Source organism: Phyllobates terribilis, unplaced genomic scaffold (genome assembly GCF_046119375.1).
Source record: "Phyllobates terribilis strain yellow unplaced genomic scaffold, ASM4611937v1 Scaffold_2__4_contigs__length_985480577, whole genome shotgun sequence".
NCBI lineage: Eukaryota > Metazoa > Chordata > Amphibia > Anura > Dendrobatidae > Phyllobates > Phyllobates terribilis.
This window is the reverse complement of record NW_027362762.1, coordinates 880905879-880924108: the sequence shown is the minus strand read 5'-3', so window position 1 is coordinate 880924108 and position 18230 is coordinate 880905879. Positions and strand designations below refer to the sequence as shown.

General features: G+C 45.7%; 1 protein-coding gene across 2 annotated transcripts in view; it reads left to right on the top strand.

Annotated features, from left to right (window-relative positions):
* The window catches only part of EPHA6 (EPH receptor A6), a 1434803-nt gene that overhangs the window by 1131133 nt on the left and 285440 nt on the right, over nucleotides 1–18230 (top strand). For both annotated transcript variants that reach the window (XM_073668175.1, XM_073668176.1), the window contains one exon: nucleotides 14965–15090. In XM_073668175.1, the coding sequence (XP_073524276.1) occupies nucleotides 14965–15090 (126 nt within the window). The remainder of the gene's footprint in view (nucleotides 1–14964; nucleotides 15091–18230) is intronic.

The window sequence follows — 18230 nt, the reverse complement described above, 5'->3', positions numbered from 1 at the left end:
CACCCTGGTCCTCCTCCTGACTTTCTGGCAATTGTGTCTCATCATCGTCCACCTCTTGTGACAATTTCCCACCGTCGCCTTCGTGTGACCGTGGTTGCTCAAATATTTGGGCATCACTACACGCGATCTCCTCTTGCCTCACTTCAAGTGGACCGGGCGAGAGGCCCGAATCTATAAATGGAAAAGTGAACAGCTCTTCAGAGTGTCCAAGTGTGGGATCAGTTGTCTCTGGGTACTCGGCATGGTGGGAGGAAGGAGGATCAGGGTGAGGAATATGCGGTCCAGAATCATGGCTACTGAGACTTGACCGTGTGTAAGACAGGGTGGTGGTGGTGGTGGCTAAGTGACTGGAAGCATTATCCGCTATCCAACCAACAACCTTTTGACACTGCTCTGGGTTCAATAGTGGTGTGCTGCGGTCCCCTAGAAATTGTGACAGGAAGCTCTGGCGAGAAGATGTGGGTGTTTGTTGTGGCTTGCCCGCGGCCTTATCCTCGGCCTCTGCATGCACCATTACCATCACATCCAGTTTCCCGTCCCTTGCCACGTGACTTGCCCATTTTAAATTGAGGACAGTATCTTCCACGCTCACTACAAATGACTGAGTTTGGAGCGTACTTATATGTAATCCGTGTGATAGAGAAAACAGAGTTTTAAATACCTGGCCTGTAGGTAAGTAGTTTGAACAGCAAACTGCGGTGAATTGCTTCAATGACACACTAAAGGAAATTTTTAATGGAGGCCAGAAATGGCAGTATTTTCTGACAACGTATATGTGATCCGTTTGACGGAGAAAACACAGTTTTAAATAGCTGGATTTCTAGCGCTCTAATATGATAAGGACCTGGCTGTATTCTGCAGTGCCAACAAGCAAATGGCGCAGAAAAAATGGTGTTCTCTGGATTGCTTTTTAAGCAAATAATGAAGATTAAGATCCAAAGAAAAGTATTCCTGGCCCCTGAGACATGGGCCTTTGTATAGAAATATCTAACAGCAGCAGGAGGCAGAATTGGAATGGAGCCTCTTGTGCTATATGCACTGCAGTCTGCTATATACACTGCCTGCCTACACACCCTGCCTGCCTGATATCTCTGCAGATAGATTAGTCCTCAGAAGGACTGTTTGTTAAGATTGATATGTGTAATGTACAGTTTTTCTCCCTACACTACCTAAAACACAAGCAAATCTGTCCCTGACGCAGAAACACCTCTCCCAAAACAAGCAAATGGCGCAGAAAAACGGTGTTCTCTGGATTGCTTTTTAAGCAAATAATGAGGATTAAGATCCAAAGAAAAATATTCCTGGCCCCTGAGTCCTGGGCCTTTGTATAGAAATATCTAACAGCAGCAGAAGGCAGAATTGGAATGGAGCCTCTTGTGCTATATGCACTGCAGTCTGCTATATACACTGCCTGCCTATACACCCTGCCTGCCTGATATCTCTGCAGATGGATTAGTCCTCAGAAGGACTGTTTGTTATGATGGATATGTGTAATGTACGTTTTTTCTCCCTACACTACCTAATACACGATCAAATCTCTCCCTGACACAGCAGCAGCTCTCCCTACACTGTCTGATCCGGAGTGACTGTGACGAGCATGGCGGCGCCAGATCTGATATAGACCTGATGACGCTGTGCGGCCAGCCAATCACTGTAATGCCCACAACCAACATGGCTACGGCATTACAGTGCATGGCAGGCAATCCCTGCATGTTCATTGGCTCTCTAAAGAGCGCCAAACATGCAGGGAGGGGACCCGAGTTCCCACCCGAGCAACCCAGAAATACTCGGCGAGCACCGAGCATCTCGAGCAGTGGCCATGTTGTGTGTGAGACATGATCAGACACATCCTGTTTCATTTATGAAGGAGGGACTCTGAAAACCACAAAGCCTATTTTTATAGGACCATCAGGCGGCCCTTACTATTCTTAAAGGGCCAGCAGTCTGCCCTCGCTATTGTTAGAGAGCCATCAGCCGGATATGCTTTGTTGTTCCCATTATTAACGAGTGGGTCTCCTACACTGTTATTGCGTATGCAGTGACTGCAAGGGCTGCCAAAAATTTGGACGCAACCCAATACCCCTTTGAAGAGACATAGAGGAGGTTCTCAGTAAAAAAAAATGTTCATATTATAAGGGAGTGGGTCTCCTTTAGTGGTAATGTCCATGCAGTGACTGCAAGGGCTGCCAAAATTAAGGAAAAACCCCAATACCAATTTAAAGACACATATAGGTGGGCCTCAGTAACGACATGTTCCCATTAGAAAGGAGCGGTTCTGCTCTACAGTTATAGGGTATGCAGTGAGTACAACGGCTGCCAAAATTTGTGAAAAATCCCAATACCAATTTAATGACTGTAACGGCCGCCAAAAATTTGGAGGCACTCCAATGACCCTTGCAAGAGACGTAGAGGAGGGTCTCATGAAAAATATGTTCCCATTATTAGGAAGTGGGTCTCCCATACTGTTTGCCTATGCAGTGATTGCAACGACTACCAAAAATTTGGAGGCACTCCAATGCCTTTTGCAAGAGACGTAAAGGAGGACCTCATGAAAAAATGTTCCCATTATTAGGAAGTGGGTCTCCCATACTGTTATTGCCTATGCAGTGAATGCAACGGGTGCCAAAAATTTGGAGGCGCTCCAATGCCCCTTGCAAGAAACGTAGATATGGTGATATGGTAGATATGGTGAAGGAGGATGAGGAGAAGGAGGAGGACAAGAGCAAATAGACAAAATCATGAAGCATATACCCATGTCTGGGTTTGAAGACTGAGGTGCATGGGAATAGAGTTAGACCGCCCAAAAAAAGACACTGTATTTGAGTTTGTTATGCTGCTATCATTCGGTGGTGTTGAGAAGTCTGGCCCAATCCAGCCCCTGTTCATTTTTTTAAGAGGCAGCCTGTCAGCATTTTCAGTTGACAGACGAATTCGCCTATCAGTTATAATTCTGCCGGCAGCTCTGAAAATCCACTCTGATTAAACGCAAGCGGCAGGGCAGGCCAGGACCTCCAAGGCGTAGAGAGTCAGTTCATGCCACGTGTCCAGCTTGGATACCCAATAATTATAAGGCACACAGAGGAATCACAGAGGACATTGGTATGGTCAGAAAGGTACTCCTTCAGCATTTTTCCAAACTTTTCCCTTCTCGTGAGACTACCCCACGCATCAGGGCTTGTGCGATGGTAGGGACTGAGAAAACTGTCCCAGAACTTTGACAGTGTAGCGTGGGTCTAGAATTGTCACCAACCAGTAATGACTGTCACCCAAAATTTGGAGAACGTGAGGGTCACGGGAAAGACAGCGTAACATAAACTCAGCCCTGTGTGCCAGTCGGCTAGCAGGCAAGACTTCCGTGTCCTCACCAAGAGGACGACTGACCATGCTCTTCTCCTCATCCTCCTCCTCCCGCTCCTCAGTCCATCCACACTGAACAGACAGTACCATCTTCTGTGCAGGAAACTAGCTCCTGTTCTTCCTCCTGCTCCTCCTCCTCCTCTTTAAATGTGAGCAGCGAGCGTTTCAGAAGACAGAGAAGCGGGATGGTGACGCTAATTATGGTGTCATCGCCACTCACCACCTCAAAGTTTTGGAGGATGGCACAGATGTTTGACATCCATGCCTACTCCTGAGGTCTTCTGTTGTGAGGGTGACCTGAATATCGACGGCCATGTTGATGCTGGTAGTCAACAACTACCCTCTGCTGCTCACAAATCCTTTCCAACATATGCAATGTTGAGTTCCAACGTGTGGGGACATCACACACCAGTCAGTGAGCTGGAAGCTGTAAATGCTGCTGAAGCATGGCAAGGGCGACAGAAGCTGTAGCTGACATTCTAAAATGGGCAAACACGCGGCGTACTTTGACAAGCAGATCCTGGTAGATTTTGATAAACCGCTGAACCATGAGGTTAAGCACATGGGCCGGGCATGGTACGTGTGTGAGCTCGCCTCGCCTCAGAGCCGCCAACTGGTTCCGGCCATTGTCACACATGACCATGCCTGGCTGTAGGTTCAGCGGTGTGAGCCACAGATCTGCCTGCTCTTTCAGACCTGTCCACAACTCTTCAGCATTGTCCGGTTTTTCAGCTAAGCATATTAGCTTCAGCACAGCCTGTTGCCGCTTGGCTGAGGCAGTACTGCAGTGCTTTCAGCTTCTGACTGATGTGGTCATTTCGGAGATGGAGGCTGAAGAGGAGGAGGAGGTGGTGCAGGAGCTCTAGAATGTGGGGGCAACCCTGATTGACCCAGGGCCCACAATCCTCGGCGTCGGGAAGACGTATTCCGTCCCAAGGTCCGACTGGGTCCCGGCTTCCACTATATTAACCCAGTGTGCTGTCAGCGAGATGTATCGTCCCTGCCCACAAGCACTTGTCCACGTGTCCGTAGTTAGGTGGGATCTCCCAGTAACTGCGTTGTTGAGGGCACAGCTAATGTTGTGGGACACATGCTTGTGTAATGTGGGGACGGACCGGGAGAAATAGTGACAGATGGGGACGGAATACCGAGGGACGGCTGCCGCCATCAGGTTGCGGAAAGCTTCCGTCTCCACAAGCCTAAGAGGTAACTTTTCGAGCGCAAGCATTTGCGAAATGTGTGAATTTAGTAGTGCGGCCAGTGGGGCGTTGGCTGCGTATTTGCGCTTGTATTCTAAGGACTGGAGTAGGGACAACTGAACGCTGCGTGGGACAAGGACGTGGACGTGGTTGCTGATGGTGCTAGTTGAGAGTGTGCAACGACAGGTGCAGGGCTGGAGGCATCTTCGCATACACGATAGACAGGGGATTGGCGTGCACGCACAACAGTGGAAGAAGCAGTGGTGTCACCCACAGACACTGTTTCTGGACCTTGGCGTTCTGCCCACCTAGTCGGGGGCTTTGCTGTCATGTGCCTGATCATGCTGGTGGTGGTCAGGCTGCTAGTTTTGCTACCCCTACTGATGCTGGCCTGGCAGATGGTGCAAATGGCCTTTTTGGGGTTATCTGCAGAGTCCGTTAAAAACAACCAGACTTGGGAAGACCTAACAGTTGTACTGGCAACTTCCATTGGGTTGGTGTTACGGGGAACGCTTGCCCACCTTGAGTCTGCGGCCATCACACTGCTTCTTCCTGCCTGTTGTGGTGCTACACCTCCCTCCCCTTGTGTGCTGCTGTCCTCACTCTGCACGTCCCCCCGCCAGGTTGGGTCAGTGACTATATCGTCCACCACCTTGTCTTCCACTTCCGCACCCTGGTCCTCCTCCTGACTTTTTGGCAATTGTGTCTGCTCATTATTCACCTCTTGTGACAGTAATTTCACCTTCCCACCATTGCGTTCTTGTGACCGTGGCTGCTCAAACATTAGGGCATCGCTACACGCGTTCTCCTCTTCTCCCGTTTGGATCTGGCCGGGCGAGAGGCCCGAATCTATAAATGGAAAAGTGAACAGCTCTTTGGAGTGTCCAAGTGTGGGATCAGTTGTCTCCGGGCACTCGGCATGGTGGGAGGAAGGAGGATCAGGGTGAGGACTATGCGGTAGAGACTCACAGCTACTGAGACTTGACCATGTGGAAGACAGGGTGGTGGCAAAGTCACTGTAGGCATTATCTGCTATCCAACAAACAACCTTTTGACACTGCTTTGTGTTCAATAGTGGTGTTCTGCGGTACCCTAGTAATTAGGACAGGAAGGTCGAGAGACAAGATGTGGGCGTTTGTTGTGACACAATTTCAGCTTGCCCACGGCCTCGGCATCGGTATGCACCATCACTTCCCCGTCCCTTTCCACGCGCCTTGCCCATTTTAAATGGAGGACAATATTTTCCACGTTCACTACAAATGGCAGGATTTGAACCGCAGTTATATGTAATACATCTGACGGACAACCACGGTATTAAATAGCGAGCTTGTAGTTTACTATTCTTGACAGCGAGCACGTGTGAATAGCTTCACTGACACACTGCTACAAACTGTAAATGGAGGACAGAAATGGCTGAATTTGGACCGCAGTTATATGTGATACGTCTGACGGACACCCACGGTTTTAAATAGCGGCCCAGTAGTTTACTATTCTTCACAGCGAGCATGTGTGAATAGCTTCACTGACACACTGCAACAAACTGTAAATGGAGGACAGAAATGGCTGAATTTGGACCGCAGTGATATGTGATATGTTTGACGGACAACCACGATTTTAAATAGCGGGCTTGTAGTTTACTATTCTTCACAGCAACCATGTGTGAATAGCTTCACTGACACACTGCAACAGACTGTAAATGGAGGAGAGAAATGGCTGAATTTGGACCCCAGTTACAGTACAGACCAAAAGTTTGGACACACCTTCTCATTTAAAGATTTTTCTGTATTTTCATGACTTTGAAAATTGTCTATTCACACTGAAGGCATCAAAACTATGAATTAACACATGTGGAATTATATACTTAACAAAAAGTGTGAAACAACTGAAAATATGTCTTATATTCTAGATTCTTCAAAGTAGCCACCTTTTGCTTTGATGACTGCTTTGCACACTCTTGGCATTCTCTTGATGAGCTTCAAGAGGTAGTCACCGGAAATGGTTTTCACTTCACAGGTGTGCCCTGTCAGGTTTAATAAGTGGGATTTCTTGCCTTATAAATGGGGTTGGGACCATCAGTTGTGTTGTGCAGAAATCAGGTGGATACACAGCTGATAGTCCTACTGAATAGACTGTTAGAGTTTGTATTATGGCAAGAAAAAAGCAGCTAAGTAAAGAAAAACGGGTGGCCATCATTACTTTAAGAAATGAAGGTCAGTCAGTCTGAAAAATTGGGAAAACTTTGAAAGTGTCCCCAAGTGCAGTTGCAAAAACCATCAAGCGCTACAAAGAAACTGGCTCACATGAGGACCGCCCCAGGAAAGGAAGACCAAGAGTCACCTCTGCTTCTGAGGATAAGTTTATCCGAGTCACCAGCCTCAGAAATAGCAGGTTAACAGCAGCTCAGATTAGAGACCAGGTCAATGCCACACAGAGTTCTAGCAGCAGACACATCTCTTCAACAACTGTTAAGAGGAGACTTTGTGCAGCAGGCCTTCATGGTAAAATAGCTGCTAGGAAACCACTGCTAAGGACAGGCAACAAGCAGAAGAGACTTGTTTGGGCTAAAGAACACAAGGAATGGACATTAGACTAGTGGAAATCTGTGCTTTGGTCTGATGAGTCCAAATTTGAGATCTTTGGTTCCAACCACCGTGTCTTTGTGCGACGCAGAAAAGGTAAACGGATGGACTCTACATGCTGATTCCCACCGAAAAGCATGGAGGAGGAGGTGTGATGGTGTGGGGGTGCTTTGCTGGTGACACTGTTGGGGATTTATTCAAAATTGAAGGCATACTGAACCAGCATGGCTACCACAGCATCTTGCAGCGGCATGCTATTCCATCCGGTTTGTGTTTCGTTGGACCATCATTTATTTTTCAACAGGACAATGACCCCAAACACACCTCCAGGCTGTGTAAGGGCTATTTGACCAAGAAGGAGAGTGATGGGGTGCTATGCCAGATGACCTGGCCTCCACAGTCACCAGACCTGAACCCAATCGAGATGGTTTGGGGTGAGCTGGACCGCAGAGTGAAGACAAAAGGGCCAACAAGTGCTAAGCATCTCTGGGAACTCCTTCAAGATTGTTCGAAGACCATTTCCGGTGACTACCTCTTGAAGCTCATCAAGAGAATGCCAAGAGTGTGCAAAGCAGTCATCAAAGCAAAAGGTGGCTACTTTGAAGAACCTAGAATATAAGACATATTTTCAGTTGTTTCACACTTTTTTGTTAAGTATATAATTCCATATGTGTTAATTCATAGTTTTGATGCCTTCAGTTTGAATGTACAATTTTCATAGTCATGAAAATACAGAAATATCTTTAAATGAGAAGGTGTGTCCAAACTTTTGGTCTGTACTGTATATGTGATATGTCTGATGGACAACCACGGTTTTAAATAGCGAGCTTGTAGTTTACTATTCTTCACAGCGAGCACGTGTGAATAGCTTCACTGACACACTGCAACAAACTGTAAATTGAGGACAGAAATGGCTGAATTTGGACCGCAGTTATATATGATACGTCTGACGGACAACCACGGTTTTAAATAACGGCCCTGTAGTTTACTATTCTTCACAGCGACCTCATGTGAATAGCTTCACTGACACACTGCAATAAAATGTAAATGAAGGCCAATATTTTCCACGTTCACTACAAATTTCTGGATTTTTATCGCTGTAATATGGAACAGATCTGGCTGTATTCTGCAGTGGCAACAAGCAAATGGAGCAGAAAAATTGTGTACTCTGGATTGCTTTTTAAGCAAATAATCAGGATTCATATAAAAAAAAATTAGCTCTGGCCCTTGATATCTGGGGCTATGTCAACAGATATCTGTAACAGCAGGAGCAGACAGAACGTGCAATGGACACTATTGTGCTGTATAGTGTTCACAAATTTCTCTGCCTGCCTAATTCCTGCTATCACTACTGAATATATGCAGCTGGATTAGTCCTCAGCAGGACTGTTAGTTCAGATGGATATATAGATTTGTTGTGGAATACCTATACTAACTAATAAACAAGCAAATCTCTCACTGACTCAGCTGTAGCTCTCCCTACTCTGCCTGTTTCCGGGCTAGATTGTGATGAGCCTAGCGTCACCGGGTTTTAAATAGACCCGATGACGTTATGCGCCCATCCAATCACTGTAATGCCACAACCAGCATGGATACGGCATTACAGTGTGTGGCAAGCAATCCCTGCATGTTCATTGACTCTCTAAAGAGCGCCAAACATGCAGGCGGGGGCCCGAGCAACCGGGAAATACTCGCTAAGCGCCGAGCTTGTCGAGCACTGTGATACTCGGGCGAGTACCAAGTAGTGGCGAGCGCGTTCACTCATCACTACATGATAGTCATAGGAAGCTGAATAAAATAATACTGTGATATATGCGATCTGATGTCTTATTGCAGAGAAATCCATGTTTTTCTTATATACAAATGAGCTGTTCCAGGCAATGAGTCGGGCACTGATCTGCATGAGAATCTGCCTCCAGAGGAAGGCGGGGGGACAAGCTCAGGTGGAAGAGGCTTAGGAAGTGCTCTGTTAAGTGCTATCACTTAAAGTCTCAATTGCTTGTGAAGTAAAATGCTGATTTCTCAGGAATTCAGCAACAAATGGAAGATATAAAGGTGTCCTCAGTTGGACCTAAATTCTGAAACATTAATTGACCCCAAATTTCCAGTAAATTACAAAATCATTTGGAGCTGACTTTGGAGTTTATTATTTGCCTATTCGATAGTCAATCATGTCACTATTGTATGTGGTTGTGCACATGTCTTGAATAGATGGAGAGTGGGTCCTCTATATAATTTCCTCTAATGGGCCTAAGAAATACCATTCTGATACTGGCAGTCCTTGCTACTGTTTATTAAAGGTATCCTGTCATCAGATTCTTGCTGCCAAAACAAAGGGCAGGATGAATCATACAATGGCTGCCTGATTGTAGCCAGGTATGTAATTGTGGCGCCCCTGAGGGTTCAGTCACCACAGGGGTACTGCATCTCAGATAGTGGTGTGGTATCTCCTCTTCCAGGTAAGGATGGAGCATCACCCAGGACCCCACTTCACACTCAACACTACACCACTCCTGTCCTGTAGGGGGCCTAAATGCACCAGGGTGCTGCCCCGGCCCGGGATAGAGGAGATGGGGGGAACCAAAGATAGGGGGAACCATGTAGTGGGTGAGGGTGGAGGACACACTTTTAGGAAACACTTATTGATTCATATTTAATCTACGGCCATCTTTAGTTCAAGGTCCTTTGATTGTGGTCTTCTGTCAGGGTCCAGCAAGAGTCTGTAGCTGGCGGAATGTTCGCGGTCCTCGTACTCTGGCCTTGAGACGAGGAGCGGGTCAGAGTTAACCACTGTCTCTAACCGGTCAAGGTCCTGACCTAAGAAGGCCTAGGAGGGGAGCAGAGGAGATAGGCTCCACAGGCAAAAGGATCCCAGGGGGTACGGACTGAGCGGAGTCGCCACCTGTATTCTTTACTCTGGCCTAGTCAGAGGGATTCCTGCTGCAAGAGGGGTGACCGGCCCCCGATATCTGACTTTGTTACTTCACGTCTCAGTCGGAAAAGCCCGGAGGCTTAGTGGATCCCAGGGGGATACGGATGGAACGGAGTCGCCACCTGTATCTCTCACACTGCGTTTATCCAGTGGAACCCGACCTTACACCACGTTCGAACCACACACAGTCAGGAGAAGACTTAGTGGGAGAACTTACCAAGGAGAGGAACACACACCAGAGGGGTCTCGATAGGTGCTCCTGATCTACCTGGGAAGTGCTGAACCCCCTTCCCGGTGGCCGCAGTACGCCGTGTGTAGCAGAGAGAAGCTTTGCGGCTGAAGTTCATCTAAAATGAGTAAAGAACCGGATGACTTCACATACCTCCTCAGCCTGTTATTTCTTCTCACACTGCCCTGAGGCCTGCTCCGCCTGTGGGGAGCCGTCCCATCTTAGCTGCCCATAACACCAGCCTCAGTGGACTGTTGCAGCGCTGGTGGCCCTCACCAGAAACCACAGGTGGCGTAGTCGAGCAAACCACTCATCCTAAAAGAAGCCCATTATTTTTAATGTGACAGCCCTGGGCACGGAACGGGTCCAGGCCACAACTGCATCCCCCGCAACACCTACACTGACCCGGCTCCGAGTAACCCCATTTCCCAGGGAGGACGAGGCGTCACATAATACTCTGATCAGCTGTGGTATTTTAGCGTAAAGAGACTCTGAAAAGCCGGACAGGGATTATGTGTCTCAATTGACTAGTCAATGGCAGGTCCCCATTAGCTTGTTCCCACCCCACTCCAGTTGACTGACAGCTTTCTCTGTATGTATTTACATAGGGAAAGAACTGTCAGTCAAAGTGATGGGGATGGTGAGAGGGGGGGCTAGAAGGCGACCTGGCTCAGACTAGTTAATTGAGACACATAGTCCCTGCCCGGCATCTCAAAGTCTGTTTACTCTGAAATAACACAGTGAATCAGAGTAAGGGCGCAGTCAGGCGGCCATATAAATCAGAACGAGATCCGAAACGCAATACATGGATTGGCCGGCGGCTCTCTGGACCTGAGCGTGACAGCTGCATAGGAATACATGAGAAGCCGCCAGCCAGTCCGTGCACTGCGTTCTGAATTCTACATACATCTGACTGCGCCCTAATACATACCTGACTGTAATCATCGGCGTCGGATTCATACTGTGCATGATTCGGGCGGCAAGAATCAGATGACAGATTCCCATTAAGGGAGCACAATCTGCCTAAGAAATATATTACAAAAGCTTGGTGGGTGCAGCACGTAGATATCTTTTTATCTATATGTAGGAACACTTTAAAAAAAAATCCCATATTGTATTTTGCATATTAAACAGATGATTTCAGGATTAAAGTGGTGGCAGAAATCAATTTTGCTTTAGACAGAATATCTAGTCTTAGTTCTTGCATGGTGACACTACAAGTAAATCATCTACAAGATTTCCTGGTCTGTGTCTCCAAGTACAGATTCTTTTTTTTGACAAGCCTCACACTTTCTGCATTTTAAAGCCTGGATGATGCAACTAGTATAAGAACTATCTGTCTAAATTATTCATACATGCACAGCTGACTGTAGAAGCGCTTGACCGAGTCCTGATCCATCCATAATAATACATGCACTTCACATCCTGTCATGCCTGGAAATCACCTATTATACCACTAGGGTGTAAACTCCTCGGGGCAATGTCTCTCTTTGCTATATTATTATCTGTGTGTCGTTCTTTGTCTTAGTGTTTGTTGTGTATATTATCCTATATTGTTATTATGTGGACTTACTGGATATATGCAAGGGAGCTGGGAGAATGTAGGGTACAAGCGTCTATAATAATTGTGTACTGGGACTATTACTGTAAGCAGAGCGCGTGAGGTCAGGACCTAGCACTGGAACTCCTAGAAGAACACGCACCATCTAATCGGCTTGATATAATGAAAAGACATCATATACTGGTATATAACTCTGTATCATATTCTTTTGTATTCACAATAAGTAAAGAAGCAAAAATGAAAATTAGGGAAACAAAGTCAAATTATTAAAGGGGTGGTCTGAAATACAAATCAATTTTCCTCCTAAGTCCCTATCTATTTAATGCCATAAACTAAACTATTTTCTAATATACATGAATTAAAAATTCCCTATCCTTCAATAACTACACTATCTAACTGCTTTTCTTTTTTTTCACTTCCTTTTTGATGACTCTTTGTTTGAGAATCCTAGTGCATGTTGGGATACTCAAGTGAAGTGTCATCAGAAGCCAGAGGCTCCGATCACTGCCGCACCCCCTTCCCCTCCTTGAAACAAAGTCTCATCAGTGATGCTCGCTTCAGGAGCTGGGCTAGTCCTTTCTCTTTCACTGTGCGATGTGCACAATGACAGTGTGCTCTCAGAGCGCATTGTCAGATTACCCAGGGGGCAAAAATCAGTGATGTCATTCACTTGTGGGGGCAGCTTTCATCTCTGCACCTCAGGTATTCCGACATCGCACTTTCTTGTTGGGTCATTACTGCTGAACTGAGCCCCAAGAGAGTGCGCTGTCATTGTGCATGTCGCACAGGGCACGTGGCGCAGAGACAGCACCGCCCCTGAAACGAGTGTCACTGATGACGCTTCATTTCAGAGTGGGGGTGGGGGCTGTGGCAGTGTCCAAAGCCTCTGCCCCTGATGACACTTCTTTTGAGTGTCCCAGCACGCACGGGAATTCTCAAACAAAGCATCATCAGAAAGGAAGTGAAAAAAAAATAGAAAAGCAGTTACATAGTATAGTAAGGGAAGGATACGGAAATTTTAATTCAAATATATTAAAAAATAGTTTAGATTATGGCACTAAATAGATAGGGATTTAGGAGTAAAATTAATATGTATTTCGGACTACGCCTGCCTTGCCCTACTGCTCGCAAGCGCACTTATGTTTTCGGCTCTGCTCACAGTAGGGAAAAGCATAGTGCGCAGGCGCGAGGTTCAATTTCTCTGCGCATGAGCAAGGTTTAGTCCAGCAATGTGGATGAGGCAGGAGGCGTTATCCATGTCAATCAAGGCAGAAGAACGGCGAGCAGCAGCTGGGAGGAGGGATGAAAAGCACAGAATGGACGCCCATTGGACCGGACCAACAGGATTAACATACAGCGCAGGAGAACTTCAAAAGGCTTTTGAGGGGAGTCAGGGGGTTATATAACCATTTATGTAGTACAGCACAGGCGCTACATAAGGTGATAGTTTTAGTTGATATATGACAAAACTGGTGACAGGTTCCCTTTAATGTAACCTCTATACCAGAGGCACAAATAAGGGTTCAGGAAAGGGAAACACAAATGTTCATGATGCGCCCCCTGGGCCATGGGGTACTCGGCAGCTGGGCATGTGTTGATGCCGGTGGGGAATATCACGGTGGCTGGCCCGGTCCGTGACTCAGGGCGGTCAGTAAAAGGGGGAGCTATTATAAGGGATTTGGAAAGTTCGTTACGCCACCTGTGGAATGTGGCAAAAGGGTGCCGCCGCTGCGGAGCAGTCCTCTGGAGCTGGTGTTATGGCAGCAAGGATAGTGTGGCTCTCCACAGGTAAAGCTAGCTCCAGGGCAGCGTGGGGTGTAATGGATGGTGGTGCAGGGGAGAGACGGCAGGATGGTCCTGGAGGAAAGACGGACACTCACACGGGGGTAAGCTTTAGTACCTTTACTGGTGATGGTGCAGGCACGGTCCAGGGTACTCCGGACGAAGGGCGCACTTTTGGACTCTCCCCAGTGAGCGGGTATAGGGCCTCCTGATCCGTTGCTTTACTCGTTAAGCCTCTGACCTGCCTGGAGCTAGGCCTAGCTTGGTTACTGTCTCTCTTTGCACCTGCTGACCTGGTGGTAGGGCCTTCTCTTGGAGATCACTCTCCCTGGACGCTGGGGTCTCCGTGACTCCTAGCCCTGGTACTGTAATCAGCGTTTGGTGAACCTGGGACCTGTAGTCCTCGAGGGGTACCGGTGGTCCCTACTGGGTATAAAGGGTCCCTGTAGGCGCGGACCCGGTGTCCGGTATATATATCGGGGTGAGCCTGGTATGCTCCTCTGCCCCCTCGCTACGTCTTCCTTCTCCTCTCGCCTTCGGTCACACTCAGGGCCCTCACTAGGCCTTCCACACGTGCTGTAGGCCTCGGCTCCAAATCAAAAATATCTCCCGGATCCGCACATTCCTCAACCACGAATCTGCAAAAACACTAGAGCACGCCCTCACCATCTCCTGCCTCGACTACTGCAACCTCCTGCTCTGTGGCCTCCCCTCTAACACTCTCACACCCCTCCAATCTATCCTAAACTCTGCTGGCCGGCTAATTCACCTGTCCCCCCGCTATTCCCCGGCCTCTCCTCTCTGTCAATCCTTTCACTGGCCCCCCATTGCCCAGATACTCCAGTTCAAAACCCTAACCTTGGCATGCAAAGCCATTCACAACCTGTCTCCTCATTATATCTGTGACCTAGTCTCTGAGTACATACCTGCACGCAACCTCCGATCGTCATGAGATCTCCTGCTCTACTCCCCTCTTATCTACTCTTCCCACAATCGCATACAAGATTTCTCCCTTGCATCCCCCCTACTTTGGAACTCTCTACCCCAACATATCAGACTCTCGCCTTCCATGGAATCCTTCAAAAGGAACCTGAAGACTCACCTCTTCCGACAAGCCTCAAACTGGCAGCAACCATTGCTCCACCATACCATTGCACAACCAGCTCTACCCTCACCTACTGTATCCTTACCCATTCCTTGTAGACAGTGACACCTCGCGGACAGGGTTCTCTCTCCTCCTCCTCAATAATATATAATAATAATAATTTATGTTATTTATTTATTGCTGAACATATGATGACAGCTCTGTACTTTTTCTCCTACAGTGAGGTTCCCTGGAGCAAAAACCTACATTGATCCAGACACATATGAAGATCCTTCTTTGGCTGTTCATGAGTTTGCAAAAGAGATAGATCCATCCAGAATTCGAATTGAAAGAGTAATCGGTGCAGGTAGGGCAAATATATCATTTTCTATTTTTTTTTATATATTTATTTCATTTCCTCTAATTAGAACATTGTGTTTGGGGGTAATTCCCGTCTTGCACTGCGGAGTAGTCACTTCTACACATCTCCCTCTCAATTGACTTCTATAGGCGTTCTGAAAACAGACGAACCTGTGTAGGTGAATATTGTACTGTGCAATGGTTCCATGAAAATTAAATAAAAAATGCACTATTACTACAACATATGAATATGTAAGGTTTATCAAAATCCTCCTTTTTCTAGGTCGTTGGATGTGTGGTGGCTGTTTACTTTGTCGTGTGCCCTACTCATCTCTATCTACAACCATTGACCAGGGAAATCAGCCAGAAATAAGTGTATTAATTAGTTATAAAGACGCCATTTGATACACCATATAATCCCAACATGGTGCAGATTATTATCCCCGTACCCCCTCCTACGTGAGTTGTTAGACAGTATGTGCAACTGGGGAAAGACACACAGTTTCTCTGTCACTCTGTTACATTTAATATACGATATTATGTACTTCTTCTATTATGAGAAAAAATCCTGGGTTATTACCATTTACCCAGGGGAAGTATTTAGTGTAAATAACATCTTGATTGGAATATTTTAATTAAAAAGAAAAAAAATAAATAATATAAAAGATGTCATAGCAGATTCTGCATCTTTATAGTCTATTAATCAATTCCAGTAGGTCCACACAAACACCCCTCCGAGGCCTCTGCAGCTTTAAACTTTGTATGACTTGTCTTACATGGAATCTGTAATGTCTGTTATGTTATTTTTTACTGGTATGAATCTATGAACTTATTTTACTGGATTCTTTTATCATTGCTGTTATTTGTCTCATCTAGAAAACCCTTCTCAAAAAACTGCCTTGTGATCAGTTTCAGCTGAAGATAAGGGGAAGATAGGGAGAGCCACCGTTGAGCGGGGGGCGCCATATCTCGTATCTTATAGGGTGCCAACCTCCGTGGCTAGGCAGAATCAGTTTAGGCTATCAGTTAGGGATTTATAGTTATTTGTATATCTGGTTCAAGAAAATTATATATAAGCAATAAGCATATATATAATTACACTAGCCTAGAAGGACCTACCTATATCAGGTTTATGAATGGTCCTATATACTAGAAACTGAAATCATTTTTGCGCTTTATGTTGAAATCTTCTCTAATAATTTTTACATTGTTTGATGCATTGGTTTATTGGTGTTTTTAAAACTTAAGAATAAAAGACTTTTAAGGGATGGTATTTTTACATCAGTTTTAGGTCCCCCCTAGTGATCAGGGTCAAGTCTGCCATAATGGGTCCACATTAAGGGTCCATTTATATAACATTTATGGACCTTATTTGATGTTTACAGTAGGTAAATCTCACAATTTATGTGGTATAGGGAACCTGTCACGTGGTACATGCAGTGTGATCTGTTGACAGTATGGTATAAAGAAGGAGAAGCTGAAGATAATGATATATATCGGTTCTGGAAAAGAAAAGATTCAGTAAAACTTGTAATTTGTTCATTGAAATCCCTGGTGTGTGTATTTTTGAGTCCAGTGGGCGGTCCTACAAGTTATTGACAGTCTTCCCTGTATGACAGTGCAAGCTGTAAATCACTCAGTCATAGAGAGAAGACTGTCAGTCACTAGTAGGACCGCCCATTGGATTCAAATACATACAGACAGCAGGGATTTCAATGAATAAATTGCTAAATTTATTGAAAACTTTCCCACAAAAATGTATATGAATCTGATCCGCTCCTCCTTCTCTATAACATCCTACCGGCAGATCAGATACCACTTTTAACAGGACAAGTTTCCTTTAAATCAAGAAAGCAGAATATTTTTTAGCTGGAGGGCCATCATGTCAGATTGAACCACTCCAAAGGGCTGAAATAAAGGTAAAGGGGTATTATTATTTGAAATATTTATAGGATATAAAAGCATATGTCATAAATGTCTGATCGGTGCTGACTCCACTGCCAAGATTACTACCTATCCAGAAAATGGGGGTCTTCTTCTCACTAATTACATAAACTAGATTAAAATAGCTGCATTTGTGCATTGCCATTTCACCAGGAAATCCCTTTTCTGCTAATATTTTGGGGTCACAGAGATGGTTACCCATACTTACTTATCTTTACTCCCACACACTAGACACAGATAAGCATATGTGTGAGTGTGTAAATGAGGGCGCACAGATGGGATCGTCGGTCGTAACTGTGCACCATGGTATTAAACTAAGGCATTTGGCAAATTACATACATTGCCATCCATCACCTATAGGGTCCCATTAATGACTAAAATAAAAGTAAGCATTATACAGTTTTTACTGGATATTGTTGTAAGCAATGGCATAGTCTACTATGTCCTTAAATAGTTTTTTTTACAAAATACTGACATACTGTAAACTGGCCCAGTAGAGGCCAAAAATAGTCTCTTGCCATCTGTCTATCTTATGCATAAAAAACAAGACAGAACTTCATTGGGCGGCATGATAAACAAAACCAAATGCTCATACCGAGCTCACTTTATTTAGTTGTACAAGGACTGCAACTTCCTAGAGAGCCTGTAGCAAAAACCCAATGGAGCAACTTCCTAAAAAGCCTGTAGCAAAAACCCATTGGCGCAACAGCCTAACTTCTTCTCCTAAATACCCAAAAGATTGGTGCAGTAAATACAGAAGAGTGCAAGAGAAGAGGATTTCTGTCCCGAAGGATGAAGTAATCGTATTAATAATACCGCTAGACACCATTAACCTAACACATAGGTAATAATGTTTTTGGCCTGATGAAGAGAGCGGTACGCTGTTAAAACATTGTATGTTACACCATGGTAAAGGTATAATTTATTAAATTACTTCATCCTTTGGAACTTGGATGCATGCTGACTACGAAATCCTCTTATCTCCCACCCTTCTATGATATGGAGACACTTGTTACTTTGGTAGTTTAGAGATAAAAAAAAAGTGATGCCTTAAGGCCCCGTCACACTTAGCGACGCTGCAACGATCCCGACAACGATATGACCTGTCAGGGATCTTGCTGCGTCGCTATGTGGTCGCTGGTGAGCTGTCAAACAGGCAGGCTCACCAACGATCAGGGGAGCAGCGACATCGTGGAAAGAATC